The sequence below is a fragment of the Podarcis cretensis genome (genome assembly GCF_951804945.1).
Source record: "Podarcis cretensis genome assembly, chromosome: 3".
NCBI lineage: Eukaryota > Metazoa > Chordata > Lepidosauria > Squamata > Lacertidae > Podarcis > Podarcis cretensis.
The window spans coordinates 78,117,417-78,140,177 of record NC_137172.1 but is presented as its reverse complement, the minus strand read 5'-3'; the positions used below and the strand labels follow the sequence as shown (position 1 = coordinate 78,140,177).

Genomic DNA, 22,761 nt, shown 5'->3' with positions numbered 1-22,761 from the left:
AATCGGTTAGCAGCAATAAAACATAAAACCATACAATAAAAGACAAATAGGAAAAAGTTAATAACACAGGCATCCATTTACTACTGTGGGAAGGATGCATTCTTAATTGTCTGCATAGGCCTGAATAGAGAAGTTTACACCAAGGCTGACACAGAAGGAGCTTGCTGAATAATGGCAGATCATTCCACAGGACTGGGCAGATGACACCAAAGGTTCCCTTTGTTACTGTCCAAGGAGCCGCCCCAACTTTGGGGAGTGACAGACGATGCTCCTGCAGATGATCTCTGGGATATAAGGATTCAGGCAATTCCTGAGGTACCCTGGACCTAAATTGTTCTGGGCTTTGTAAATTAGTGCAAGAACCTTGAACCTGGTTCCACAGTAAGTGAGCAGTCAAAACAGCTGTTTTAGCAATGGCATCACAGGTTCTTGACCAGAAGCTTCTGTCAGCTTCATTCTGCACCTGTTGGGAGTTTCCAAACCAGACCAAGGGCAGGTCCACATAGAACACATTACAGTAATCCAGCCTCGAGGTTACCAATACATGGACAACAGCAGCCAAGTTATCCCTGACCAGGAATAACTATAGTTGGTGAATCAGACAAAGCTGGCAAAAAGTTTAAAGGGGGGTGACTCTTGTTTTAGGTCTTTCTCAGCAATCATCAGTCTCTGTTATAGCCTTTCCTTATTGCAACGTTTCAATATATATTTCGTAAAGTGGAGAATAAAATGGCTGGAGCAACAAATGTATATTTTAATTTGTACAGTAGGCTAATTTCACCAGCCAAGCACTCGAGTGTGGCCTGGCTCGCAGACAGATGTTCCCTTCCTGCCTTTATGGCTTGCACATGAGGGGAGAAAAAACTTCTGGTTGTTTACAATCTTGTACATGGGATGGTTCTCCGTGAGACCTTCAACCTCCAATAACTCTTCAATTGTCTCTTCATTCAGCACAGAGAATAGACTCTTATCTAGGCAACCGTTTTGATTCCACAAGCACTAGAATAATTGGCAGGGTGTGTAAGAAAGGTGATGAAATTATAAGAAGGTAAGTAACTGATTGTATGGGCTGGTGATGGCACAAGGCACTAAAACCCAAATAGGCCCAGACAGCCTCCTTCTCTCACTTCTTTGGATCCAAGTCAATATGTTTATCATATTCTGTAGAAAAATTAATTATAGCTCCAGTAAAGGAAACTCAATTTACTTAAAGGCTCATTGTGACAACAGTTTGGTCCCACCATTCTCTCTGTGATGTGTTATATAGACCATTAAGTAAAACCTATGAACCTTTTAAATAGGAAGAGTATGCTCTCTTTATTGGCATACAGACATTACTGAAATTAGTGCACTTGTGTGAATGAAATTTCCATTGATACAGGGAGTGACAAATCCAGCTGGTGTAGTATATAAAAAGCTTCATGCACAATCTTGTTTACTTAACAAAAAAACAAGTCTAGTTTAAAAAGTGGATGCAGTAGATCATAGAAAGCTGTATTCCTCAGTACTTCATTTTAATTTTTGAACCAAATCTCTCAGATTCTTAGTTATCTAAAAACCAGTTTATCCTTAGAGCTTGTTTCTCTTCTTTCGTTTAAAACTACAGTAGGTTGAATTCATGGAGAAAGGGATGGGAGGACTCTGGGCAACATAATTGTTTGGTGCAGTTCTTTTTATGCAATATTTACCTGCAAGATTTAACGGAACATTCCCAATTGCATATGCCATTGCATTCGTTAGCCATTTTTAAAGGGTATATTTAGTCAGCAGAATTATATTTAAAAACCAAAAAGCATAATACCCCTCATCAGAATGTATTATTTGACATTTTGAAGTTCCCAAGAACTCACAATGTTTGTTGACAGTTGTTTGGGATGAGCAGGTTGTAAATTTGCAGTTTGCAAATGCCTGTTTTTACGAGTTTAGTTCTATCAGCCAAAAGACCATCTCTCTAGATGGTTAATATGTTGGAAAAAGAAGTTTAAAAACTGTTTTGTTTTTGAAAGTGAAACCATATTTCTAGTAATAAGTTGCAAGACCAGACCTAGTTATTTTTATTAACCTTCTGTATCACAGAGTTATTTAATGGTTTCTAATGCAGAAGTTATAGAGTAATAAAACAAATGAATCCAAAATAGATTCTAGCTTCTCTAACCATATGAACCATTATAGAGTGTGCTTTTTAACACAGAAGTAGGATATTGAGGAATAGAGTTTCAAAGTTACAAACTCACATCATACATGTTGTTTACTTGCACTTCGCTATTATTTGTGCTTGGCTAATATTGGTATGTTGTACAATAAGAATTATGCACATTTTAGTCACAGACAGTAGGATGATAATTCAATAAATGTTTTCTTAAAAACAAAACCCTACAGTTCATTTTAACAATTCTTTTGCCCAGGGACTGACCAACCTTGAATTATCCAAGGAGGAAACTTAAAACACTGAGAAAATTTAAAACTGACAAACTGTTCAGTATTTTACAAAAGTGTATTGTAAAAAAAAAAAGTAATTTAAAATAAATTAAAATACAAGAATTTAAACAAAAAATGAACTAAAGAACTTTATTGACATCACAGTACATTCAATAGCAATTTTAAGAACATTACAGCTGAAAGAGAATGGCATATTTCATAGTCTTAGTAAGCACTACTAAGGAAAAATGTAAATACAAAGAAATCCTAGCAAGTACTTAACTCCGAGCAGCGTTTCCCAAAAATACAGCTATTTACAGATTATTTTTTTAAAAAGGAGGGTTCAGCTTTCACCTACAAAGCCACAATTGTAGCCTCTATAATGAGCCTCTATAATGAGACAAGCCCTTAAAAACTCATGGAATTTTTAAATCATATGACTAGTGCCATATCATTCCTCAGCGTTTACGACGTGGAGGAGTCATTGATCTGAAAAATAAAGAGAAAGGGAGGGAAATTAAAGAGGAAAAGAACTATCAAAAAACACGCACGTTAGGCTTAAAAACTTAAATTTTCTTAGTTGGAAATCAATGCTATCAAAGTCGTTCCCATCCGCCGCCACCCCCACCCCACCGAGAATAATCTAAAGAAGTTAGCTTAACTTGTAAAATATATAGTTGCAGGCATGATGATGAACAAAAACAGAAATAAATACATAAATCAAACAAGATACTTAAAAGAATACTACCTTGATCGTGATTTAGACTTGTGTTTGCGGCTTGCCTTCTTACCAGACCTTTGAGATTTCTCCATGGACCGCGACCGACTATGCTTTGCTTTCTTAGACTTCTTTTCTTTGCTGCTGCCTGGTGACTCAGAACTGCTCCTTGTGCTAGATTCCGAACCTGAGTGCTTTTTGCTCTCTTTGGTAGAACTTTTCTTGCTTTCCTGCCTAGAATCATGCCTTAATGTTTTTGAGGAAACTGGATCGCTACGAGAGACCGTTCTTTCACTATCTCTTTTCCTCTTTAATCTCTCATCATGATTGCCAGCTTTACTGTCTTTTTCTTCTTTTCTCTGTTTCTCTTTGCGCTTCTCCTGGTCTCTCTCCCTCTCTCTGTTCTTTTTCTTGTCTTTTTCTAGGCTCCTGCTGCGTTCCTTTTTCCTCTCCTGAACTTTACTATCGTGGCTGTGTTTGTGCCTGTTTCCACTTTCACTTCTACGCTGGTCCTCACTTTTACGCCTATCTCGACTCCCACTACGAGTGGAAAGGCTAGCAAGTCTATCCCTTGAGTGACTATCACTTCTACGCCTCTCCCAGTTTCGGTCATGGGAAGGACTACGATTTCGCCTCCTCTCCCCCCTGTCTGCACTCCTATGTCTACTAGATCTCCGCCTTTCTCTTACCTTGCCCCTACTCCTGCTCCTCTCTCTCCTGTTTCTGTGAGAATAGCTCCTGCTTCTGCTGCGCCTAACCTTATGTGAAGGTGATCTACTGTGGCTACGCCTCTTTTTCCTTTTAGGGGAAGAAGAATGTGAAGAACTGCGACTGCTGCCAGAGCTACTGCTATAGGATGAACTAGAGGCTGTGCTGCTGCTACTACTGCTACTACTTCTGCTGTTGGCACTCGAACTACCACTGCTTGAACTTTTTGACCTACTCCTCCCTATTCTCTCTTTTTCTTTAACCTCTTTTTTGGGTTCAGCATCTGGTGTCATTTGCTTTGGAGATTTTTTCTTTTCACTGAACACATCCGCCTCCACCTCTTCTTTTGCATCCTCTGGTGGTAAACTGCTGTTTTGCTCTTTACTGGTGAGTTCACTCATCTCTTTAGCAATTTTCTCATTCTGGAGCTTTTCTTCTGCAAAAGTAAGTGCATAAAAGAAACAAATACAAAAATCACGCCAAGCAAGATGGCAGAGATACAAGAAATCTCTCCCTATCGTCCACTAATGGCCAGTGTATCAACAAGGCAGCATAGTATAACATTACTTCTTTTATATTACTTCTTTTCTGTAGCTATGTGAAAGTCAATGGAGCTTATTTACAAGTGAACATGAATTAGATTGGGTTGTTAATAATCAACAATTCCCTTTTTAATAGGGTTTTGAAGCAAGTATATAAATGGAACCTAAACAATAATCACAATAAATATCTATGAAATATCTCTGTTGCCATGGGCAACTGTAAACTGGCAGTCTCAATGAATTCAGAGGAATCTTTGTAATATGTGTGTTCCTGGAATCTCTGTACTGGAAAGTGTGTGCCTTTCCCCAAGGATTTCTTCATGCTATAGCTAATTCTGCCTCTATTCTATCCAAAGATTCTAGCAGATTCTTTACTTGTTACATTCTGGATGTGAGCCAGTCCTTGTGTGTCCAACTCTTAACAGATCTTAGGAATTACAATGGCCAAGGCCTCTGCTTATGAAATGTTACTATCTGTGTTATTGACAGAGGTGAGGTCACCTAAAGATAAAACTATTTGGAGTTGTGAACTAGTATCAAAGCACAGAGAAAACACCAAATTCCTCAGTTACCTGTAATGTACTCTATAGCTCAGGCTTGTGTACATGGTGCATTATTCTGCGCTTGGCTCCCAGGTTGCAAGTTAGGGTACAAGCTGCCACATAAGTCTGAGAGGTTGGAAACCACTGCTGCTGTCGTCAATTCTGAACCAAACACACATCCTACCTTCCAGCTGTTTCTCTAGCAATAGCTGCTGTTCTCTCTCCTTTCTCCAAAATGCTTCTTGTTTTTGCCTGATTCTGTGTCGCAGTTCCTCGTCATCAGTATCGGATGACTCAGAGCCTCTGTCGCTCCTCTCATCGTCACTGTCTCCTGATCCATAACCACCCAGTCCACCTGCGTGCATAAAGCCTAGTCTATCACGAGGGAAGATTAATCCTGGTTCTTAATATTTCTGCAGGGCAAAGAGGAGAGTATATTGCCCATCTTTCACTTCTTCACTGAAGAAGCCACTTATTCTGGAGGAAGTGCCAAAGGTGGTTGACTGGATGTTCAAGGCCCACACATTTGACCTGCTGTTCAGTATCTGGTTTTACTTCTTCCGGAATAGCTTGCCATGTTTTCCAGCAAGCAATCGCTATGGTTACATACTTTCCCGTTAAGTATATGGGTAAAAAAGCTCTTTACAGAGCCAGTACCAAATGCTTAGTGTACATCAGCAAGAGCATATACACAGGAGTGCAGTGCCTAAGACCTGTCCCTGAAGACATCTTTGCAATGATTTCAGCCAGCTTCAATATCCAGGGCTTTAAAAAGTCCCAAATGCCAATCAATTTTCTACTGTTCAGAAAAGACTGTACATTAAAGAGGTACAGGCATGGAATAGGAATGGACTTCTCTTCCCCCAAAAGATAGATCTGGAAAAACTAACAAGACTAGCAGAAAGTAATACTGAACATCTGATACAGAAGCATTCTTACTTTCTTTTTATGTTCTCTTCAGTATTAGTTGACTAATACATTTAAGCTAACGTGAAAGATTTTTTTACTAGTAGTAAAAATATTTAATATAACAAGTTACTAAAATTGTATAATGTTACACTGAGATTTCAAACATTTTTTAAAAAACTATTACATCTCAGAATGTAATTCTTAATTTCATATCCAGCATATCCCAATATTACACTAACTGCTGGCTATGAGAACTCAAAACATACATTTGTTGTGTGGATTGCTGGCAGGACAAAACTGTAGATTTTTATTGGTTTCTTTTATCAAAGCACACACTAATAGCTGAATTAAAAACAGGAGAAAAATTCCTCCAAATTCACTTTATTTAGATACTGTAGTAGCTATCTGGTGCAAAACATTTCATTTACAGGACAGGCTTACATTATGTTTACAATGGAAATAACACCACTGTACAATTTCGCGTATTTTAATAGGTTTATTTGCAAGATAAGCCCTTTCTAAGAAACACAAAAGTTATCAGATGTTTGCCTATTGCATGTTGGGCAGTTTCAATACATATTTAGAAATGCAAGCCAGAGCAATCTCCCCATTAAGTCCCTCTCAAAACTGGGAACATACTTACCAAGTCCAGTAAGGGAAGCCAATGCACTGGACTGTGCCAGCTGTTTTGCAGGAGCTTTGTATCACATCAACAACAGGAACAACATGTTAACACAAATAGCCACGATTTCATAGGCATGAGAGTCTATGGTATTGTTAAATCTACTACTATTGCTGTTTTGTGGAGGAGAGAAAAAACATTAAAAACGTAATCCATTGAAAACCCAGTTATTTTCTGGCCACGAATGTTTAGAAATTTAAACTGTGAATTAATAGTGGATAGATCAGTTTCTTATAGTTATACATTTCCAAGTTAATAAATTTCATCTGCAGACAGAACTGTATATAATTATTTACTCACAACTACATGGAATAAAGCTGCCTATTTTCGTAAAAAGAAAATAGCTGGCTAACAGTGAAAGCAAATTCATTCATAATTCAAGTATGCCTTAAGTTTTACTCAGCTAAATTTGAACTAGAATTATCTAAAATATGTAAACATTTAAAATAAATAAATGACATTCTATAGGAAAGAAATGGAATAACTGAAGTTAACTCACAATACACTGCACAGAACAATACACTGCACAGGACAATAGTATATGATTATTACAACTGAATTTTTGCAACTTTTCTTCCTTAACATACAGACTGCTTTTAGGTACAGATACTATGGATTTAAATGTTCTAGGACATGCAAAAGGATATTTAATTAAAGTACTAGAAAGCCTAAGCATACCTTTTATTGCTTTACGATGGGCATCTTTAGCCACGTAATATATTTCTTCATTTGTGACATCTAGGAGAATTTCTGTCAGCAGCATTTTTGTCAGCAACATCTAAACAATTATAAATATAAAATCCCCAGTTCAAACACAATTCTCAGCAAACCCTTGCAATTCTATTCGGTTATTCAGGTTAGGAAGCATAATGGTTCCTTTACCCATGATTTCTTGGAACTACTGAAGAAAGCATTGGGCTCACACTATGCAACTTCTTACATGTTCAACCACAAGCAACATACTTTAAAATGTACCTATTTGTTCAGTATGCACAGCAGTTCACCTTTGCATTCAGTGATGTGTAGTCAAGTAATGAAAGCAGATGGAAACAGAGTTTGGGAGAGAAGAGCGCTACAATCACATTTCACATACATCTTTTCTGAGTAAGAGAATCAAGATCCTTATAGGAATCTGTTGATCCTATAAATCAAGAGCTTGAATTATCTAAAGTTTGCTCAAGCGTTTATAAACCTTTGGGTATGTTATGTGTACCTAACTTGACTCTAGCCATTCTCTCCCCTTGCCATGCATCTTATATCAGCACCATATCAGTGACATCCAGTGTCGCGCTAGCCGATAACTTTACAAAAGGTCATATATGTCCACTTTTTTGCCCAAATTTGGTTCTATGTCCTTTCTCAAGCCGGTCATATGTGTAGTTAAATGACAATGCTGGTTGTGTGGCTTTAAAGTTGGAGTTGACTGTCATCATATTAGGCTGTGCACACAACCATTTTGTTCTTGCCTTAATAGCTACTAGTGGAAGCACTAGTGGAGGCAGAGAGAACTTGCTTGCTAGCAGGCTTGCTAGCTTTCTCTAGCTTAGCCCAAGGGGGACAGCTTTTCCTAATAACTAAGAGTGCAAATTTTAACTAATTAAGGACAGGTTAATTAAAGTTATTTTTATTCAACTCAAAAAGGAATCCTTGCTTAATTTTTTTAAAAAATGTTTTTAAGTAAGCATAAACAACAGGTGACAGACACCATCTTTAAAGAGGCACCCCCTTCAATTATGTAGAGGAGAGAATGCCTCTCTAAAATTGCACTTGCTGCAAAATACATGTACACGATCTAAAAACAGAGTTTTCTGCAAACTATTATTTTAGTCAAATGAATTTTAACAAAAATTAATTAAATCAGCATTATTTGATAAACCAACTATGATTTCTTGAAATAGAATGGCAGCCCTACTAATAAGCAAGCACATACAGGCATGGCCAATGAACTGGTCGCAAACTCATCCATACCATCTGATACTCCTTTTCTTCCTCTGTCATTTCTGGTTCGCTTTGCTCCTCTTGAGGAGCTGGAGAGGGACTTCTACTGACTTTTCCACTACTTGTAGCTTCTACATTATCAAGATCTTCATCTTCTTCATCACTATCCTATAAGAAAAGGGTTATGAAATAGGTTAAAATACAGGTTAAAATTCAATGCAGCATTATTACAACTGTTCTGTCAGTGCAATAAACTTTTTCACTTACAAATTTACTTTTCTGAGGTAACCGTGGTCCATCTTCTTCTCCTGTGTGAGCATTTTCCTTTTTTTCTTTCTTAGACAACTGAGAACGCTGCTGCTCCATTCTCTCTTTCTCTAGCTTCTTTTGCTTTTCCCGTTCCATCTTCTCTAGGCCCTCACGAATCCATGCAGGCAGAGTTCGTCGTTTAACAGCATCTAAATATTCATACAGAAAAGTAGTTTCTTAAAAAGGAACCCATTCATTTTCTTTTTAAGCTCATAAGATAATGGATGTGTTTGAGGTTTTTAGGATGTTTCACGGAGAGAAAGCCACTGTAGCTTTCTAATTCTCTTCCTAGGCTAAGCTAGACATTGTGGTGGCAAACACATAAATAGGAGTTGGGATGTGGCTAAGGTAAAGGACCCCTGGACAGTTAAGTTCAGTGAAAGGGGACTATGGGGTTGCAGTGCTCATCTCGCTTTCAGGCCAAGGAAGCCGGCGTTTGTCCGCAGACAGCTTTCTGGGTCATATGGCCAGCATGACTAAACTGCTTCTGGTGCAACAGAACACCGTGACGGAAACCAGAGTGCATGGAAACGCCATTTACCTCCCCGCCACAGCGGTATCTATTTATCTACTTGCACTGGCATGCTTTTGAACTGCTAGGTAGGCAGGAGCTGGGACAGAGCAACAGGAGCTCACACCACCATTTGAAATCCACAGCATAGGAAGGTGCAAGGGAAATCTCCTGGCCATGCATTTTCTCAGCATTTTCTCTCCTATTGGGGCTCCAAGATCAGCTCGCTCAAGCTGTGATAGTACTGTACTGATAACAGGAGCTGGTTCAGCCCAAGGCACTACAGTTATTAAAATTAATATGATGAGGACATACCGATTTGAGGAGTCTCCTGTTTTGCAGGTAATGTGATAGGTGAACGCTGGCGATCTCTGAATGCTGGCCTCTCCCTTCGATTCTGAGGTGGTGCAGGAGGTGCTGGAGGACCTGGAGGGCCTGGTGGTCCAGGCTGCCAGTAAGGTGGATGAAACCCACCTTGAGGTGGACCAAAATTAGCCCCATGCTGAAAGAGTAACGAAGCTCATTTTCTTTCAGATCAATGCTACACATTTCCTAACTTTAATATTTGGTCTGTACAAAAATGCACAGTAGAAAGTAGAAAGAACCTTACTAAAGTTGAATAGAAGCCCTTTTGATATTTTAAGGGACAGTCTATATTCTCTAAACTGTGAAATTGACAGTTTCAGAAAAGAAAATTGACTAGTCCTTCTAATTTCAGAATTCAGAAATAGGAATTTTGCATTACTGTAACACAACATAAATAAACTGGAAAAGTTCCAAGTCCCTTCCATATTGGATGGGTGTTGGAAGAGAAGATTTAAGTAGATATATTAATTATATTAATTTCAACTACAATTATCAGCTTGATTTATAGTTCAAAGGAAAGCCACTGTAGCTGCAGTAAGCTAGCTGCTAGTTTGGGATATAAAGTAAAGGAACATAACATCTCTTTTTAAATCATACTTGCCCCCTGGTTATGAGAGTTGTAATTTAGTTTATGCTATCTCTGTTCTAAGGAATGGTGTGGGTTTTTTGGCTGCCTCTTACTGTTTAATTTCATTTTAATTGTTATATGTTGTACTTTAATATTTTTGTAAGCTGCCTAGGGAAACTATATAAATGTGATATGTGTGAGAACAATCCGCATAGCAATGTCTGCGTCAATCTCAGTCCCAAAAATTCAATGTGTACATTTTTATTTGTGTGTAGAGCTTCAGCTGACCAACCTAACAATTACATTAAAGTCTGCAGCATTTTTTTCAGTTAAAAAAGGCCAGGGGGAAAAACTTGTGATATCTACATCTAATAAGCATGTGGGGATTTGACACAGAAGTGAAAAAGGGAAAAGAAAGAGCACTGAAAGAGTCATTCTCCACTGATGTTTACTTAAAAAAATCATTTACAACTTCATATTTGACTGCCATATATCATACTTTATAACACTGTATAACATCGACATACTGTTTATAATGGCAATTCAGAAAAGTGTAGGCATGTTTAAGTGCCACTGAAATTAATGGAACTTGGCACTCCCTCTGAAAAGCCTAATCCAGAAAGCCCACACAGACTCAAATGTGCACAGCGGTCCACACTGCTCACTTCAATCCACACACCTAAAGAAATATACACTTCCAGTAAAATGAATGGAGATGCTTTTTCAGGTAGAGGTGTTCCTTGCACATACTGGGACTCTTGCCCAGGAAAAATAACAGAAGCAGAGTAAATGGCTATAATTTTGGCCAGTTCTACACTTCTAAATTACTGTATTTCAGAGAAGCTTAGTTGTGTGCAGGAGCACAGAATTCATTTTGGAAACTGATATTGTGGGCATGATTCACCTTTATGAATCAAATCAAACTGGTGAGAGGTGGAAAATAAATACTAAACCATCTAGGCTATCTTTCTAAACAGGCAGTTCCTTCTCAGAATACACTTGTTCATGTATTTAAGCATTTTGTTTTCTTTCATATTTTTCTCTTTTACACAAAACTTATTGCATTGGAAAACGAGGTGTTTTAACAACCAAATTATAAAGAGGTGTTCACAATGCAGGTGGTTTGCAGATGACAAATTGTATCTGAGCAAACAATAAAACTTGTGGATTCTGTTGAAAATCAGCACTAGAAGCACAACTCCGTGGAATGGGCTCTGCATGCTTACAATATTTAAGCAAGAAATGTTTCACCTGATAGTCAAACTGGTTCACTGGGCCCATTGCAAAGTTATCAGGTGGTGGTCCCCCAAAGTTGTGATTATTCTGACTAAATATATGCCTGTTGTCAGGGGCAAATTCCCCACTGTCCTGACTGTTGCTGTCTTCCGATGGAGGAACAATATCCATTGGGCCTGGTGCTGGAGGAATCCATGGCTGCTCTGGAGGTGGATGAGGGGGTTGGTGGGGCATGCTCCAGTCTGTTTGGATTTAAAATCAAAATGTTAACAACTCATTTTTCCCATTACTTCTCTTGAGACTTTCAAAATAAAACCTTTAATGTAAAATACACACAAATATATACCTTAATAAAGCTATCATTCATTGTTTGTGTCCAGACTATCACTGATATTCCTTCTTGATTTTTGTTTGCTGGCTGAATATACCATGAAATCAACCAAAATCAGGATGATCTTGTGTTTCATCATCCATAATGTACTAAGAGCTAGTTGTGCACTTGAAAAAGGATCATGAAACAAGCCAGTGAGGAAGAACACTGTTCTTGGCTAGTTTATCCAAGTAGCTTACCATTTCTGTTAGCATATAGCTGTACTAGGCATACAGGCAGAACTGGGGACGGGGGGACGGGGACGACTTTCAACTATACATTTCCATACTGTATCCTTTAACCAGCCTAATTTGAAATACATTTAAGAGTTTGTGAAACTGAAAAATCCCTCATGTACATTAAGCAATGTACCATAAGTACATTTGTACCATTTTAACAAATAAAGTTGGCCCATTTGAAGCATAGAGGAAGAACAGCAGCAACTGCTAAAAAGGCACCAGACTTACTGGTATGTAAGGCTGCGTATGAAATGCCTGTGAGGGAATAGAAAACATTTTGATCTATAGATTGCTATCTGACCAGAACCTGAATCTGACTACAGCTGGCTGATTAAGGCAGCATCTAGATGCGTATCACAGAGCACTACAAAGGGCAGAACTATACGCTCTAATTTATATTCTGTGCATTAACAGAGAAAATAATTCAAAGCCAATGAGGTTTGGATCTTACAGTCAACTTGCCTTTTCCAAGGATGCTCCAGGCTTAGAAAGATAGAGCATATCAGTGTTAGAATCCAAAAGCAAAGAGGAAAGTATTAAAAAACAAACCTGGCTGCCACATTCTGTTGAAGTTTGGATCACCCTGAAAGTTGCCATGGTTGTTTGGACCAGGCTCCATGCCTGTCATCTCCTGGCCATTTGGCATCATCCCTTGCTGCTCCACTACACTCTGCTGCCCCGAAGCTTCTCGCTGAGCAATCCATGCTTGAGCTAATGCTGCCCAGTCAATTTGGCCTACAAATAAAATTAGATTTTCAACGTACAGATTTCCATGGCAGAATTAGGAAGACATATTTGTCAAGCCCATCAGAACAGCACCTTATTCACATGTCATAGGAAGTATATTAAAAGCTTCCTTTTAAAAGTGTCCTTCACATAATTTATATGCATTAATCTATTTTCTGTTTCAAATAAGGCAAATAATTATTAGATTTAGGCTGTAATCCTATATACACACACATAGAAATGAGCCCCAGTGAACACAGTGGGACTTCCTTCTTAAGATTGCACCTTAAAACTACCAAAACAGTTCATTGTCCTATCACAGTTTCTTCCAATGCGCCATTTCAAAAATATCTAATAAGCAGACTTTGTCAGCTGTATTCAGAGAATGAAACCTGTACTGGTACTAATACTCCAGTTGCTATAATGCGCATACATATTTAGCATGCATACTTAAGCTTCAATGGATTTAGTGAAATTTATTCCTGAATATGTAGGAATGGGCTGCACCCCTGCAATCCTGAACACACGCCAGTTTTAATGGGATTTAAAGATTTAAGCAGTCTACTTGAAGGCTTGCAGCCTAAAAGGTTCAATTCAGCATCACACTGAAGTCAAGGGGAAAACTGCCGATGGATTTAAATGGATGTGGTATGCGCCCATTTTAAATTGCAGCCTATCTTCTTTCTCCCATCTCTCAGAAGCTATTTGGGGGGGCGGGAATACTTTTCAGCCAGACAACCTAAATTTACTATCATTTTCAAGGCTGAAAGTTGCAATATTATTTTTGGGTACCCATGTTACCCAAGTAGGATTCATTGTAAGTATTCTAGTAGTATTCTTTAGTTAGTGCATTCTGATCTAATTGAGGGGTGCTGGTGCTGACCATAATAGTTTTAAAAGACTATAACAAATTGTCAACCAACCTACTTCAAGTCAACATACAAGAAATCAAAAGATAGCAAATAAAATACTAACAGTTGTATTCAACCTAGTGTTACATGTACAAGGTTTTCCACTTGTGCAATGGGATTCTCACCCTCTCGCTTTCCCTTGCCTCCCCAATTTATTACAGGGGTTCCCTAAATTTTCTGCAGATTTGGGGAGGCTGTGGGGTGCATACAGTGGAAGATAGAGGGAGAAAGTTTCGTTGTGCTAATGAGAATCCTTGCACTGATGGGACATGTAAGTTGCATGCTGCCCAATGGAACAGATTAGCTTGATTAATTCTGTAGCAGGTGAAAGATCATGTCCTCGTCAAATTCCTATAATGCTAATTGCTGTGCTAGCTTTTATCTTGAAAGCACTTTCCCAGCTATTCACTTACTTGGATCTTGCTGGTGCTGAAATGACTGCATCCATTGCTGCTGATTCAAAGGCCACTGTTGCCAAGGCTGTCCGCTTTGATCCCACATCTTTAGTTCTTTATATATTCTACATTTAATCAAGAATAACAGTTGATGTTTGAGTTGAAGCTTCATGTGTTTAGAGTCATTTAACTTTTTCAAAAGGCACAAATTATATTTTAAAATAAAATTAACTACCCAAACATTATCTCAAACAGATCAAGTAGCATTTCCATTTTGTTCCAATTCCTGGTAGCTTCCAGAAACACTTCTATACCAGACAATTGCAAATAACAGAATTGCCATTTCATATTGCAGGATTGTCATCAGTTGAGAAACAAGTAAACACTCCCAGAACTTTATACTTTCAGAAAACTGGTCAATTTAGATATTACATGAATTCCTAACAAAATTGTGAAGGAGAGGGAAAACAACAATAAACACTTTTGGGAAATAAATATATTGTGAAAAGATGTCTAGAAGAGTTGCCAAATCACAGGCATTGGCCCAGAAGTGCCTTCCAAAGAACCCGGTCAAGAAAGATTAATTTAGTCTCTGTGACTAGACAGGTGATAACAAAAGTGTTCTCAAAGCACACTATGACTTTGAAGTGCCAACAAAAGCCAATTAATTATTGAGACTATAATGTATTATCATTTGCTTAAATAAAACTGCTACTGGGCGGGGTAGGGTGGGGCACAGACCAGAAAGCTATTGATATGCTTAAGAGACATGTTCCTTAGAAATACTTCCGGATACCTACTGAAACATTCCTACTAAGTAAAGGTAAAGGTAAAGGGACCCCTGACCATTAGGTCCAGTTGTGACCGACTCTGGGGTTGCGGCGCTCATCTCATTTTATTGGCCGAGGGAGCCGGCGTACAGCTTCCGGGTCATGTGGCCAGCATGACTAAGCCGCTTCTGGCGAACCAGAGCAGTGCACGGAAACGCTGTTTACCTTCCCACCGGAGTGGTACCTATTTATCTACTTGCACTTTGACATGCTTTTGAACTGCTAGGTTGGCAGGAGCAGGGACCGAGCAACGGGAGCTCACCCCGTCGCAGGGATTCAAACCACCAACCTTCTGATCGGCAAGTCCTAGGCTCTGCGGTTTAACCCACAGCGCCACCCGTGTCCCATTCCTACTAAGTAGGATTCAACAAATATTTGTAACAAATTATTACAATGTCAAAAGTGAAATTATTATTTTGTTGTAAATATTACACAAGCACAGACAAACTCATAACATGGGAAAGTGTAACTTCCTTCCTTACAATTCTATGAATGCTACCCTAAGCAGTGGAAACTACTGAAGGAAATGAATATTTCTGTTCTCCCAAGCAAACATGCTCGACCACTTTTTCTCATTACCAGTCTGCTTGATCACTAAGGTCAGCATCTGAGGCTCTTTCCAATGTGCTTCAATGCTATATATTAAGGCATGTAGCTACCAAGTACAAAAAGAGAATCGCCTGATCACTGTTCACATGACTACTTGCCTGTGGAATGTTCTCCCCAGGGAGGCTCACCTGGCATTCACTTTGATGTCATTTTGGCACCAAATATTTCACACACATCCTTCCAATTTTCCAACATATTTATTACACTCCATTGGTTTTTTATTTTATTATTATTGTATTTAGGTGTTACATTACAGTATTGAAATAAATTGTTGTATTATTTTCTAAGCTGCTCTGGGAATATATCCAGCATGGAAGATGCTTGATATACATCTTTGAAATTATTGTATACTGGATACGAAGAACCATGAACAAGAGATTTGAAAAACAGCTTGCACAAAAATTCATATAAAATAACAGGCATGGGGAATTCAACACCATACAGTAATGTGATTTGTCTTGCCAGATGGAATGCTCCCCTCTAACAACCCCAGCCAATTTTGGGGGGCACACAGTGGAGAGAGGGAGCCCTGTTGCACAAGCAGAAGTCCTTGCACGGGGCTTTCACTGATGAGACTCATTCATACATTGAATCCCACCCTTGGTTTATACTATAGCAGTTCAGATGCATCCACTAAGAGGCTGCAGAAGCTCTTGTGCAAGCAGGTGAATTTACTTTTACTTTCTTTGCACAACATTCCAGTGTGAGATGGAAGACAATCTTTCCATAAACAGTAGGAAGCCATCTTCAAATCAAACCACTTGGTTTTCTCTTCAGTGTTTCACAGAAGCCCTATAGCAGGAGTAGTCAATGTGGTGCCCTCCAGTTGTTGTCAGACTTTAACTCCCATCAACCCGACCATTGGCTATAATGGTTGGGGCTGATAGGAGCCGAAGTTCAACAATGTCTGGAGGGCACCACTTTGCCTACCCCTGTGCTAGAGTATTAGGGTACTAATCTACATGCATTATTAAGACTGAATTTGTTTCCACTTGACTGAATAGGAAATACTTTACTAGATCTAGACATATTGTCCCTTCATGACCTATCCCTGTGATCTTTTGCCTTGTTTCTGAATGCCTTGCTCTTCTGGTGCAGCTAAAATACAATATTCCAGGCTTGAATTTTACAAGGGGGAACCCCAATTCCTTCTGATGCACTTGGATTTAGAATCTAGAAATATGCTAATGTTCAAACCATTCATATAAATTAAGACATGACCTATAGTTTCTGGGATTTTTAAACTTTTTGAACAAACAGAAGTGACAACAAACAATCCTACGATCATCTAGTACACAAGAAAAGTTATGCCATTATATATTTACACATAAAATGCCTCACAGAACTATAAAATAGGTCTCTCCTTCATAAGTATTGTTGAATTCCAAATGATGTGAAATTTGAAATACTAGAACTCATTCCGCTGGCTTTGTTGTTGTTGTTTAGTCGTTTAGTCGTGTCTGACTCTTCGTGACCCCATGGACCAGAGCACGCAGAGCAATAGCAGATTGCTATTGCCTAGTTTTTATTATGTTTTAATCCATTAGAGACCGATATCTTACATATATTAAGAAAAACCATTATATTTAATGGAATGTTGTTGTTTAGTCGTGTCCGACTCTTCGTGACCCCATGGACTAATGGAATGTACTTCCTAATAATTTTGGAAAAACATTTTACTATGTTTTTCTGTATCAGAGCATTCCAAACATAAATGAAAAAGTTGCCTTTTGATTCTTGCCTTCTCCTCTATTTGCCTCCTCTTCTTGTTGAACAGTATATAATTTCCAGGTGGAAAGTGTCAGTACAGAACCACTGAAAAGCAACACTCTATCTTGCATGCCGCCCCAATTCTCATACATTCAGCTGAGATGGCACTGCAACAGAATAATGATGAATGAGTGGCACAAGACCACCCTCTCCTCCATGTGTAACTGGCTCATCTGCTTAAGTTTGAATGGAGACATATTAATGTGATTTTTTCCCTTCAAAAAGCAGGGGGAGCTCACAAGTCAAAAGGGCATATGCAGAGAGCCAAGTTCACACTAGAGACGGTTTATGTGTAGGTGAGGAGCAGCCAACATTGGTCCTCCACTGCTAAACTATTTTAGCATGAGCCAGACAGTAAGGTTTCATCTATAAATATTCCCAAAATATGAATCATTTTCTTCTTCTGTACTAGGTATAGGGAAGCTTTCACCCTGCAGATGTTGCTGAACTACTACTTCCATCATCCTTAGCCATTGGTCATGCTTGCAGTGTTGATGGGAGTTCTAGTTCAGTAACATCTGGAGGCCCAAAGGTTCTCCACATCTGTTCTAGATCTTCTACCATTCGTACATGCCTTATTTTTCAGTATTCTAAAATGATGCAATTGACACCTTTTTGATCTCAAATGCTTTACTTCTATTAATAAAAGTTTCAAAATTATTCTTTCTGCCTTTGAACTTGCATCCCCAAGCTGGCTACCTACTCTCAGCAGATGGGAATATGTGTGTAATTTCAGTAAAGGACTGAAAACAGATAACCAGTACATAGTAAACATACATGACTCCAACACAATCTAACATATGTACTCTATATAGAAGAGGCTGCAATTTCCTGTTTGTTACTAGTACCATGCTACATATGTTTCACTAAGATCTTCAATAGGTGCCCCCATCATCTGAGGTGCAGCGGGTGGCTAAAGAAAACAGCCTACTTATTTTTTTTACAATTGGAGTGCATAGCCCTCCAGTTGTAGAATGCTGTACCCAGGGAGCATTGCCTGAAAACGCCATGTAATTTCATGAGTAAGCAAATACCTATTTTCTGTTCAAGCCTTTTAATCCTATCTACATTACTTTTATGCTTTGGTGTTTGCTTTTATGCTGTTTGTTTATACTATGGCTTTTTAATGTTTTTAATTTTAATCTTTTATAAGCTATCCTGGAAAACCGTAGAACAGATTTGACCTGAACTAAAATCTATTTACAGTAATGGAAAAAACAATTTCGCCTAATTCTCAGACACCAGTTTGACTACACAGGATCATATGCAACAAGATACCTTCCTCGATTTCAGGCATTTAACAGATATATTTTACTTTTAAAGCCAAACTGGTCCTTTATATTTTATATTTATATTTCTTTAACTAATATCATATGCCTTGAATATGTCTATTTTGTCCTCTATTAAGCACAATGAAAATTCCAACAAGCAAAATGTTGCTGAGAAGCCATTAGAGTATTCCCACAACACCCATCACAGTATAACTATGTCAGCTCCCAAAAGTACGTAAACTGCAATTGGCAAAAATGTGGCCAAGGCTGATGTATGATTTTGCTGAAAAGTAAACTTGGGTGCAGATGTTTCACGCATTAGGTGTGTGAAGTTATTCACTGAAGTTCAAGCTTCAATGATTTCCAGAAGTGCAGCAAAGCCTTCCTGTCTGGAGTTTTGACAGCCAAAGTTTTGACACCCATGTGGTAATTTTAATTTCTAAATATTTTAACTAGATAGTCTGTTTTTACTTTATTTTCTTGAGCTGCTATTATTCATCCCAAACCTTTCGAAAGAGGTGGGACTTAAAACAAAAATAAATATTTAGACAATGGCTGGTACAGAGAGACATCTGGATGTTATCAACATAGATTACCCAACAGTGAATTTTTGACTATCAGAGTATTTCAGTTTTCAGTGTATGTTGAGAAGTGTATGAAGTTGATAAGTATGTTTTAGTACCTTAGTTTCCCACCATAACCCCACTTATCTAGAAGTCTTATTGAATACAATAAGACCTACTTCTGAGCAGACTAAGTTAGAATTAAGTTATCAAAATAGCTGTATGATTTGAACACTATATGTTAGCATGGACAAGACAAGTCCTTTTGTACATATTCCTGAACACTGCATTCTACATGCATTTCCATCAATAATGTAACTGGTTCCATGCATACTGAAGCTTCTTTTCCATGAAATATTTACACTCAGGCCATCCAGAGTTGGTATACAGTGGGGACTAAGAACTGTCAACTGTGAATTCCCTGTTTAAAATCTCAAAGCCATTAACTCAGCTGGTAGCATCCAGCAAAATTGCTACTCTCTCTTTCCTCTTCTTCCCATCTACAATGTCAAAATACTCTCCTACATTACAGAATCTTTATTAGGATTACTTAGATAGTGCATGTAAAATCACTTGAATTGCTGAAATAATCTGTATATAAAAGCTTAGTTCCTACCCCAATGTTTTGTGTACACAATCACAGATTTTACTGCTGTGAAGCAAAATGAAGTAGAGTGCTTCAGTTAGCACACATGCTTTCATAGCAAAGATGTGAAAGGCTGCAAATTATCGGTAATCCTAACCATGATAATCTTTCATTTATAGTTCAACTTTCTTCCATCATGGAACCCAAATCATTATACAGAAAGTTCCCAGACTGTCTCCCATCCCGGCACTGATTCTTTATTGCGTTTATATCCCACGCTTACTCCCCAAGGGACCCAGGCAGGCAAATAAGATACACAACTTAAAAACAAAAAGCCAAAACATCCTGAAAACAATCAGTTAAAAAATCTCATGTATCAAAATCCAGGGTAAATAGGTGCGTTTTCAGCATTTGCCAGAAGCTGTATAATGAGGATGCCAGAATAATGAGAAGATAACACAACTTCAGGGTTGCCACAGAAAATATGTTCTGCCACCGCTCCTCTTTGAGCATCTGGGGGCTAAGGAAACACCAAGGGGGCTCCCCCTCTGCTGATCTGTGCAAGATCTGTGAGGTTAGAGCTGCCTTCCTGAGCCTCAATGCTTGTGGCTAGGCCTCACTAAACTGAACAATGCTTACTGCCAAGTAAACATGTGCAGGGTACTGTTGAAAAACATTATCACAGTTCAAATGAATAACTGCAAGAATTTGACAAACATTTTTGGGCCAGACGATTATGTAGCGAAGTATGAATTGCTTTACACGAGGGGAAAACCCACTTAGCTTAAAAAGCATCTATCCCCATTAGGGCAACTATCAGCCAGTAATCCTATATCATAAAAACGCCTATCGAGCCAATGGGCGAGACTGACTCCATCCCTTCCCTCCAGGCACCACGAGCAACAAAACCACCACCGGCCCCAAACGTCAAACCCCATATATTTCATTCCGATCAACCGGGAGCGCACCGGCGCATGCGCATTATGGATTCGTAACGGGTTTTAATCTCAACCCGCCCGTTCAGTACCACAGCTAGGACAACGGCGCATGCGCAAAAGGGGGTGGGTACGTGAGGGGTGGGGGAAAGAGAACCTCGAGAAAAAGGGTTACGTGCAGTAAATAAGCGCCCGCTGCGAGTCAACCACTGTGGGGGAATCGAGAAGGGCGAATCCCTCCACGTTTCTTCACATGGGCCCAGAGGGCAGACCCCTCCCCGCCCCCACCTTCTCAACCGCCCCGGCTGCTGGGACAACGGCGCGCCCCCTGACGGCGAAGGGAAAGGCGCCCCAGTCCTTCGGCGGCGTCGAGCGTCTTTTCAACGGCAGCCGCCCTGTGGGCCGTTACTCACCCCCTCCCGCTCCTTCCCCGCCGACCGGCGGCACTAGCAGCTCTTGGGCTGCCTCCGTCTCTCCGGTAGGTTTTTTCCCGAACCACACAAAATGGCGCCCGCTAGGACTCACCCGGAACAGAAACTCACGTCACTGGAACCCACTGGAGAAAGCGGTCCGACCGCCATCTTTGATAAGGGCAGACGCGGCGCCTGAGACTCCCTTAACGAGAAGTGGGCGGGGAGGGTTAGCCATTTAGGGGCTAAAAAACCCCCACTACTGACAAGAGAATACGGGTCCTCCGAAATATATGCTAGGAAGAGGAAAGAGTCCTTTCATGTCTGCTGGTTTTAGTTTCAGTCTGCTCTTCCCCGCCACCGACACACACCTTTCAGGGTTCGGATAAAGTTTATTCTGCCGGCGCCATTTTTAGGAAGGGCGCAACGCCCTTTCTTCCGCTCTTGGCATTTCCGCCTCGAGGCGAGGCTTGGGAAGGGCTGTGGCGCGTGCCTGGTGGCTCTAAGGTGTGTTCCTGGGTTGCTGGCAAGAAAGCCAGTGGAGCTGCGCGTGCAGAACGGAGGATTAGTAAGACCGTTTCACACTTCGAGACTGCTGCGAATAAGGATGAGCCCAATGGATGGTCCTTGCAAAATTAAGACATGCCCCACGCTCCTGTGCATGTTTACCCAGAAATAAATTCTGCACTGTATGGTATTATTCCTAGGTGAGTGAGCGTAAGGTTGCAAGCACTTACATCTAACGCCGCCCTAAACTGCAATTATAAAATTTTGTTGTTGTTGTTTAGTCGTTTAGTCGTGTCCGACTCTTCGTGACCCCATGGACCAGAGCACGCCAGGCACTCCTGTCTTCCACTGCCTCCCGCAGTTTGGTCAAACTCATGTTAGTAGCTTCGAGAACGCTGTCCAACCATCTCATCCTCTGTCGTCCCCTTCTCCTTGTGCCCTCAATCTTTCCCAACATCAGGGTCTTTTCCAGGGAGTCTTCTCTTCTCATGAGGTGGCCAAAGTATTGGACCCTCAGCTTCAGGATCTGTCCTTCCAGTGAGCACTCAGGGCAGATTTCCTTCAGAATGGAGAGGTTTGATCTTCTTGCAGTCCATGGGACTCTCAAGAGTCTCCTCCAGCACCATAATTCAAAAGCACCAATTTATTTAGAAATAAAAATCCGTAGCAGTAAATGTGACATGCTGCTCGTTTCCATGCAAGTTTGCAGTTAGTCCCGCTGAATTTGAGTGCAACCTACTTCTTAGTAAGTATACAGGTCATCACAGCTTTATGTCCAAATAAATATGCTCAGAATTTGTGGGTGCACTGCAGCCACAGCCTTCTTGTCTAGATAAAACCCACAGAACCCTAGAGCTGCAGTCTTGTGCGTTCTTCTCTGAGATAGATTTATTAAATACAATACTTTTAATCATTAATTTATATCCCACTGTTCCTTAAATTAGCCAAAGGTCCACATTTCATCCTTTCCCCAACCCTGCAAGGAAGTAATAATAATAATAATAATAATAAATTTTATTTGTATCCCGCCCTCCCCAGCCGAAGCCGGGCTCAGGGCGGCTAACAACATTAAAACAGTGTGACATTATAAAACATTATAAAAATGAATTAAAATCAAAATTGATGGCAACCATAAACTAAAGCTTTGTAAAGGAAGGTTAGGCTAAGAGACGTGCCTGGCACAAGAAAGGCT

At 39.6% G+C, this 22,761-nt stretch overlaps 1 protein-coding gene across 1 annotated transcript; it reads right to left on the bottom strand.

Annotated features, from left to right (window-relative positions):
- Positions 1-2,541: 2,541 nt before the first annotated feature.
- PNISR (PNN interacting serine and arginine rich protein) lies at positions 2,542-21,165 on the bottom strand. The gene is made up of 12 exons (XM_079971183.1): positions 21,066-21,165; positions 14,107-14,213; positions 12,606-12,791; positions 11,463-11,689; positions 9,593-9,779; positions 8,725-8,915; positions 8,488-8,625; positions 7,198-7,297; positions 6,481-6,534; positions 5,113-5,283; positions 3,167-4,280; positions 2,542-2,907 (listed from the first exon to the last, which is right to left on the bottom strand). The coding sequence occupies exons 2-12, from the start codon at positions 14,192-14,194 to the stop codon at positions 2,877-2,879; spliced, it is 2,487 nt and encodes an 828-aa protein (XP_079827309.1). The 5' UTR covers positions 14,195-14,213; positions 21,066-21,165; the 3' UTR covers positions 2,542-2,876.
- Between the last annotated feature and the right edge of the window lie 1,596 nt (positions 21,166-22,761).